General features: G+C 35.9%; 1 protein-coding gene across 1 annotated transcript; it reads left to right on the forward strand.

The window, feature by feature from the left end:
• Positions 1 to 4,527: 4,527 nt before the first annotated feature.
• LOC105985065 (olfactory receptor 14A2-like) lies at positions 4,528 to 5,484 on the forward strand. Its single transcript, XM_013015476.1, has one exon. The coding sequence runs from the start codon at positions 4,528 to 4,530 to the stop codon at positions 5,482 to 5,484; it is 957 nt and encodes a 318-aa protein (XP_012870930.1).
• The last annotated feature ends 3,683 nt before the right edge of the window (positions 5,485 to 9,167 follow it).

The following is a 9,167-nucleotide window of genomic DNA, read 5'->3' on the forward strand; positions in this document are numbered from 1 at the left end:
GATTTGCTTCATCGACTTGATTTCAATGATTATATAGATCTGTAATACCATAAAATCATAATTTGAAGAAAATTCACATTAAGATGTAATTTTGAAGCAGTAAGTGTAGCTTTATAACACATGCTTGTTATAATCTAAGACTGTAAATTTAATGATTAATAATTATTAAGTAAGATAAACCACTCTGATTATTATTATTATTATCCAAGATAATGCTTGTCTCTTCAAAGTCAGATCAATTTGAATTCACATATAATTTGAATTGATTCACACAGGTACCGTCACAAGAGTTCCAAATGAGAGACCATGTTATCTGGGTGCTGTATAGGGGAAAAGAATTACACTGGATTTAGAAAACATTACTGAAATTATATTAACACAGGCAGAGAAAAACTAATAGAACCTGTTCTTACTTACATGTGCAATGGACCTTATAAAAAAGCAGAGGCAGAATGGTGGTTAATATGGTTGAAGAACAAAGGAAATGTGGAGATGCTGTTCAGTGTATAACGCTTCAGTTAAACAAAAGAATATGTGCTGTGATTCTTTTTATCCATATTGCACAGGATGAAGGAACATAATACTATGTCTAACACTGGAAGACATAACATATGCCAACATAGTTATTAAATCATTATTAATTAATCTTCCCACCACAAAATGATGTGTATGTGATTGCAGATATGGTAATAAACTAGATTGAATGACATCACATTGAATTTATAAATCATACTGTTTTGTTACTCATAACTATATCCATATACCAATGATTGATTTAGGGTTTTTTAATAAATAAAAGTGAGTCTCCCAAAGCCTGGTACAGTTTATTGAAAGGAAATCTTCACATGCGGAGGAGAATGTAGCTAGAATTCAACTTTTCCTCTGAAAACCTCAGTTGCCTTCTTTTTTTATTTATTATTTTTATATTGTGAGAATACCATACAGAGGGGTTACAATTACATGGGCAAGATAACAAGTACATTTCTTATCAAGCATTGTTGCCTCCTCTTTGTTTCCCCTTCCCATCCCTTCCCATACTTCCCCAACTCCTCATGCCTGATCCTCCCCCCGCCAAAAAAATTGTAAAGTTTATTTTTTGATATAAAGACTTGTACATCTCATTGTTGCAATGGGTCCCTTGTATCCCTAGTTAAATGATTTGTTTTTGTCCTTCCTCTCCACAAATTATACCAACATCAAATACAGTGAATGCAGGGGTTGTACCGTGAGGGAGGGACATACATAGCAACAAAGAAATCATCTTAAAATATATTAGAAACAATGGCATGCAAGAACAAAAGCCTTCTATATGCTTAATTTTCACTAATTGTTATTCATTAAATGCGATTTCACTTGGACTTATTCTGTGACTTTCTAAGCTCAATTTGATCTCTACCAAACAACAAAGATTTGGAAGCTTAAATACCAAACATTATTTTGGCACAGTTCCCTAGCCTGAGAGTTGGAGATGAAAATACAGTGGGAAGGATTCTGCTCAGGGCTGCCTTTTTTTTTTTTTTCATGGCTACCTTCCCACAGTGACGGAGAGTGAACAATCTGTGTCTGTGCAAGAGGATGCAAAAATGGATGGATAACCATCTAACTGAAACAAGTTCTTTTAAACTTAATGACTTCCTAAAGTGTCTTATCTCCAATAGGGTCCAATAGATGAAAGACATCATTCAGTTCATGGTGCTGGACTATCCTTATCATTTACTTAGATTATGGTTGTGTGTAGGAGATACATTCTTCAAGCAATTTAAGGATTTATTTTATTTTATTGTAATGATGCTGTACAGAGGGGTTACAGTGATGTGAGTAAGGAAATGAGCACATCTCTTGTGGAGCACTTTTCCCTCACTTATGGGATCTAGAGAGTGCCTATAAATCTACAATTAAACACACTGGGTGGCACCCAAGCAGTGATAAATGATTTGACTGAAGTATAATAGACCTCATGGAAAGCACAAATAGTATCACTTTCTTTAGAAAGACTAAGTCAAATCCAACAAAATAAGTACCAGTAAATGGGTATGAGCAGGAGATGGGCAAGATGGGAGGGGTCGTAGAATGAATTGGGAGAAATCAATAGCATGCAAGAAGGCATTGTATATGCCACAGAATGGAGAAAAGTAATTAAAGGGGTGGGTGCAAGGCAAGTGAAGATGTTGAAGAGATGACACAGATCAAGATGCATGGTATCTATAAATGTCTCTGTTAAATGGGAAAATTTTCAAAATAAAAATAAATACTAAGAAAACTGAGGAAACTGAGGGGTGAGGTAGGTGGGGTAGATGGGTGAAAATGTTGAAAGGGGTGATATTGATCAAGAGTTACTCTATTCATAAACTGCTCTGTTGAATGGCAACTCTTTTTTACAATGCCTAAAAAATACAAATGATTTTTTTAAATGGAAAAAAAAGCACTAAATCTCTTATACAAGGCTTTGAATTTGGTCAACATAATTCTGTTCATAAAACCTGATTTAAAAATAGACCTATCTTGAGAATCATAAAATCAAAATGTTTCAAAGAACATCAGTAATTTTATAAAACATTAATATAATTATTAAAAATTGAGCTTTTTCAATTTTATTTTGGTTGAACCAACCACTCCATAAATCTCTTTAGCGTTCATACATTTCTTTTTTATATGGTTTTTATTGTAAAAATGCTGTTACATGACCAAAGTAATGAGTACATTTTCTATTTAACATTATTGCTTCCTCCTTTGTTTTCCCTGACCATCCCTTCCCTCCCACCTCCTTCTTATGGTTGGTAACATGTGTAACATAAAACCTGTTGCTGAAAGCATTTAAAGGATTTGGTTCTGTGATAGGAAAACTAAATTGGGCCTTTTTTAATACCAAAAAGATAATTTCCAGAACATGACATAATGCCAAAATACAAAGCAATGAGTATATGATTAAGGAAACTCTAAGCCTGCATTCTAACTTACTGCACCTTCTGTAGAAAGAAGAGATTTCCTTCTGAATAACAGGCTAGTACAGGAAGCCAGGAGTTCCTTCAGCTCAACACATTGTGCCTTCTGCTCATTCTGGGTTACAATGCATCCTGAACTAATCACTTCCCACCTCCCCTCTGCTTTCTCTCCATATTTCTTTTATGCCACATGCATATCCTAGCAAATCAATTATTTGTAGAGGAACAGTTATGTTATCAGTTGCCTTTATAGGACCTGTAATTTGACTTATAAAAGTAAATCACTATCATCCACATGTGTCACATACCATGTGGATTCTGCTTCCCAATTTAGAAGAATTGTGAATTCCTCTGTTGTACAACTAAAAAGGCTTGGCGATTTGTATAAAGGTCAGTGGAGGTAGTGAACAAATTAGTATTTTATAAAAGTGCTATTATTAAATTTCCAGTTTGCATAAACAGTTTTTTATAAAAAATGTCCAAATTTGCCTAATTAGAATATTTCCTTCTTCCGTGCACTCTAAATCACAGATCCAGATCAAGGACTAGCACCACTAGAAATACTCTTTGTCAGGGAGTGACTTAGTGAATATTTGTTTTTAAGAAGGAGTGGGCTTGGAGGCATTCCTATGAGTTAAAATAGTGAATAATTTTCCCCAAATTGCATTATTTTGTTTTGGATTATTTTGTTACAATGTTTTGCTTTTATTATTACCATTTACTTTCATTTTTATGGCTTTTTTATACATAATGCCCTATTTTTTATGTGTTTGTATTATATAATAAAACAAGGTATTTTTGTTATCTGTGAAAATATTAACTCATGTTTATATTAGAACCACACAGATTATGATTCAATCACTATTCTCTGTTCATATATGTACTGTTATACAAAGTTTTTACTTAGAAATTTAGGTAATGATTCAAGATAAATTTTATAAAAATGTATTTTCTTATTAATAAACACATTTGATTTTATGGAAAATTTCTTCTTTTTCTTTATTTGTTCATTCTCTTTCTTTTTAAATTTTTTTTATTTTTGTTGTGAAAATACTATATGGAGGGGTTACAATTACATGGGCAAGATAATGAGTACATTTCTTAGCAAGCATTGTAGCCTCCTCCTTTCTTTCCCCTTCCAATCCATTCCCATCCTCCCCCTGCCCCCCACCCAATCCTCCCCACCCCCCCACCAAAGTTGTAAAGTTTGTTTTCAACATAAAGACTTGTACTTGTCATTGTTGCAACAGGTCCACCTGTATCCTTATTTAAATGACTTGATTTTCCCCTTTTCCTCCACAAATTATACCGACATCAAATACAGTGAAAGCAGGGATTATACTGTGGGAGAAGTAGATGATTTCTTTAAAAATATTCCTTTAATTTTTCTAATAAAATATGTAATTTTAAGATATATTGTGTTAAAGAAAGTAAAAGTAATACATGCATTTAACAGAGTGAAAAAGTTTTATAAATATTTGAAAATATGTTCATTGAGGAATGAAAATGTACTGAGTCACATGATGGTTGGATATTTGCCTGATGCATGCACTTCCTTTCTCATTATCACATAGGAGTGGACACCATGAACAACCTCACAGCACAGATGGACACCATGACCAACCTCACAGTGGATACAGACTTCTTCCTCACCCAGTTATCTGACGACAAGCAGCTCCAGGTCTTCCATGGCTTTCTGTTTCTTCTGATCTACTTGGAGGCTCTCATGGGGAATCTCCTCATCTTCATCCTTGTCACAGTGGACCGGTGTCTTCACACCCCCATGTACTTCTTCCTGAAGAACCTGGCATTCCTGGATGCGGGTTTCATTTCAGTCACAGTCCCTAACCTCATTCTGAACTCTTTTACACATAGGAGCAACATTTCGCTCCCAGGATGTATTTTCCAAGTCTTTTTGGTGGTTACCTTTGCTGGGTCTGAACTTGGCATCCTGATAGCCATGTCCTACGACCGCTATGTGGCCATCTGTCACCCATTAAATTATGATGTCATTATGAAGAAGGAGATATGCACGCAGATGGTAGTTACTTCTTGGCTCCTTGGCAGTTTATTTGGACTCTTACACACAGCTGGAACTTTCTCATTATCATTCTGTGGATCCAGGAAACTTCCACAGTTCTTCTGTGATGTCCCTTCTCTACTGAAGATTTCTTGCTCTAAGAAGCATGTCACCACTGATGTTACTGTGGCCATTGGAGCCTTATTTGGACTCTTTGGCTTTGTGTGCATTGGGTATTCATATGGTTACATCTTCCAAACTGTGCTGAGAGTACACTCATTACAAGGACATTCAAAAGCCTTCTCCACCTGTGTGCCCCATCTCATAGTTGTGATTACATTTTTAGTGACAGCTGTTTTTGCCTATTTAAAGCCAGTATCTGATTCTCCTCATCTTGTGGACTTTTTGGCATCTATTTTCTACTCTGTGATGCCTCCATCTTTGAACCCTTTAATATACAGCCTGAGGAACAAGGACATCAAAGCAGCTCTGTGGAAGTTTTTGTGGAAGTTAAATCATTGAATTTTGGAAAACAAAAGAATTTATTGCTAGATAGCATCAATTGTATATCTTTTTTGTTGTTTTCTTGGATGTTGAATTAAAAGACATTTTGATTGTGTTTAAGATTCAAAATTAATTGAGTTTTTGGCTTAGCCAGTGTAGAGGCATGGCAGAAGGAGACTGCTTCTTATAGTAGTGGCTTGTAGGAGAAATCCACTGTCAAAAACATGTTAGAGAACAGACTGATGGACAGTCTATCAGTGTTTATCAACTTATTCTACAATCATCATTTCATTCTAATTTACATTGGTGAAGTTTTCTGCAAATCAGATATTTAAGTGTGTGTCATTTATATAATACTTTTCTCAATAATATTGCTAACATAACTATTATTAGGGGCACCCAACTTTTTCATGTCTGATTAATTAGATATTAAATTTTAATATGCAGGGTAAATGACATAGCTAGCAAGATCAATAGAAAGCCCACAGATTGGGAGAAGATCTTTACTAGCCATACAACGGACAAGGGTCTCATATCTAAAATATACTTGGAACTCAAAAAATTAAACCCCCCAACAACAAATCCCCAAAGAAACAACTGCCCAATAAATAAGTGGGCGAAAGACTTAAAGAGAAACTTCTCTGAAGAAGAATGAAGGATGGCCAATAGACACAGAAGAAATGTTCAACATCCCTAGCCATAAAAGAAATGCAAATCAAAACAACATTGAGATATCACCTCATCCCAGAAAGAACGGCAAAAATCAAGAACTCTAATAACAACAGATGCTGGAGGGGATGTGGACAGAAAGGAACCTTACTTCATTGTTGGTGGGAATGTAAACTTGTCCCACCACTTTGGAAAGCAGTATGGAGGTTCCTCAAAAGACTTCACATAGAACTCCCCTATGACCCAGCAATCCCACTTTTGGGCATTTACCCAAATGTTTACAAACAAGACCACACTAAAGCTACCACCACAACTATGTTTATTGCAGCATTATTTACCATAGCTAAGATATGGAACCAACCCAGATGCCCCTCAGTAGATGAATGGATCAAGAAAATGTGGTATATATACACAATGGAATTCTATGCCTCCATCAGAAAGAATGACATTGCCCCATTTCTTAGGAAATGGAAAAAATGGAAAAAATTATATTAAGTGAAGTAAGCCAGGCCCAAAGAAACATAGGTCCCAGGGTCTCCCTTATTTGCAATATCTAGTATATGTATGAGTCAAGTGGAAAAGGTCAGATAATGTGATGTCAGGAAAATGAACCGTTAGATATGTATTTTAATGTTTTTTCTTTCATGCATGTGTTTCTAACCCATTTATAAGATTATCTCTTTGTTGCTTTGTATGTCCCTCCCCCACAGTATAATCCCTGCTTTCACTATATTTGATGTCAGTATAACTTGTGGAGGAGATGGGGAAAAACCAGTTGTTTAAGGATACAGGTGGATCTGATGCAACAATGAGAAGTACAAGTTGTCATGTCCAAAAGGAGCTTTACAAAGTCGGTGCGGGGGGGGGGAGAAAGCGGGTGAGGGGGAGGGGGGAAGGAGAAGGATTGGGATGGGGGGTAGGGGGGAGGCTGGGAAGGGATGGGAAGGGTAAACAAAGGAGGAGGCTGCAATGCTTGGTAAGAAATGTACGCATTATCCTGCCCATGCAATTGTAACCCCTCTGTACAGTATGTTCACAAATAAAATAAAATAAAATTTAAAAAAATGAAACTAGTGGGGGGATGGAGGAGTTGGGGTGAGGGGAAGGAGGTGTTGGGGTGATTTGGAGGGAAAAGGAGGGAGTAACAATGCTTGATAGGAAAAGTACTCATTACCTACTCATGTAACTGTAACCCCTCTATGTGGTATTTTTACAATAAAAATCATATAAAAATGAGACTAGCAATTTCTCCAATCATAACTCAGGCAAAACTATTCTCCTAACACTACATTTGTACTTATGGTGGGGACATACTTGTGACACACTCAGGTAGTTAAAATCACATGATGATAAGACTTACTATTTCTTGTAGTATAAGAGCATAAAACTAATTCCTAATACATTTTTAAATATCCTATGTATGAGTTGGTAATATATGGTCATGTGACTATATCATGGTCTAGTTTTCAATTGCTTAATGACCAATGCAAATAAATTAAACTCCTTTGGATATATATATATATATATATATATATATATATATATATATAAGTTTTTAAATTTAAGAAAAAGTGTGGGCCTCACTTCAGATGTTCTGCTGAAAGTATGTATGCAGCTGAGCAGTTATCTCATTAATTCAGTGGTGAAAACATATTCTTCGAGCTAGTTGAAGTTTAATTTTTAATTTTTATTTATTTGAGTGTTTGTGTGTGCTGTTGTGTGTGTTTTATTTGAGTGTGTTTGAGTGTGCTGCTGTGTGTTTTATTTGAGTGTGTTTGTGTGTGCTGTTGTGCGTGCTGTTGTGTGTGCACTGTGGCTTATTTCTATTTTCTTTATTCAGGTGTTTATTTTTTCTCCTTCCTAACAATGTTCTCCTGGTCCTGGTTTTGGAATAACTTAGCCAATTTCCTCCTGGTTGATGGCTTAAACTTTTTTTAAATACAATTAGAGAGAATGAATGAGTCTTAGACAGGACCAGGAGTCCCAATACTCTTTGGCACTTGGACCCTGAGTCTCCACAAATGAGTATATTTGAGTTCACACAGGGTCGGTTACCATGGATACATGCAAAAATGTATCATCTATATTAGTATTACAACCAGAGCTAAAACATAGTTTTAAAGCTAAAATATAGAGCTAAAAATAGAGATAAATAGAGCTAAGACATAAAAGTAGTTCCCTTATTCATTTGAGATAGGAGACTTCAGCCCACAGACAGTCCAGACACCATGCACACTTATCTTTCCCAAGGTGAATTTGTGAAAGTCTTCTGTCCAGCCTACAAGGTCCCCAGCACAGCTGCTGGCCTAAGAAAAGGGAGTGGCATGGCATTTCAGTCCCTTAACTCTCTCCAGAGATCTTTGTGTTAGCCCTATCATGGCCAGCTTTCAGCATTCCAAATGCTGTCTAGGTAGTATCCCAACCATTCAAACCTTTTCCAGGTTTCACAGCTCCACTTCAGAGCTACCTGTGTGTGTGTGTGTGTGTGTGTGTGTGTGTGTGTGTGTGAGAGAGAGAGAGAGAGAGAGAGAGAGAGAGGGCGTATGTGTGTATCCTAGGAATTGAATACAGGGTCTGAGTGTTCTATTAGTTTTTTTATTCAAGATTAGCACTCTACCATTTGAGCCACAGCTCCATTTCTAGCCTTTTGGTGGCTCTATGGAGATAAGCATTTCATAGACTTTTCTGCTCTGGCTTTAAAATCCTCAGATCTAAGCAATCTGTGTTGCTAGGGCTATACCTTTGGTACACATACCTGGCCATATTTTTTTTTGTTGAACTCTTCTTATTAACTACATTCTCCAAATTTATAATGAATTGGATATTATTCTTTCTGCTGTCATAATTCAACTTGTTTCAGATGTGTGTTATAATAAAATGCTTTATTCATTCATATATTTTATTAAAGTGGTATGAGTAACAATTAAAACATTGTGTCACTACAAACACATGTTCGTTTTTCAGAACTAGCTTAAATCACAGTTCAGATTTTCCATTCTCAGAGTGAAAAATAGGAATAAACACACTATGAT

The sequence above is a fragment of the Dipodomys ordii genome, unplaced genomic scaffold (assembly GCF_000151885.1).
Source record: "Dipodomys ordii isolate 6190 unplaced genomic scaffold, Dord_2.0 Scaffold27, whole genome shotgun sequence".
Taxonomy (NCBI): domain Eukaryota; kingdom Metazoa; phylum Chordata; class Mammalia; order Rodentia; family Heteromyidae; genus Dipodomys; species Dipodomys ordii.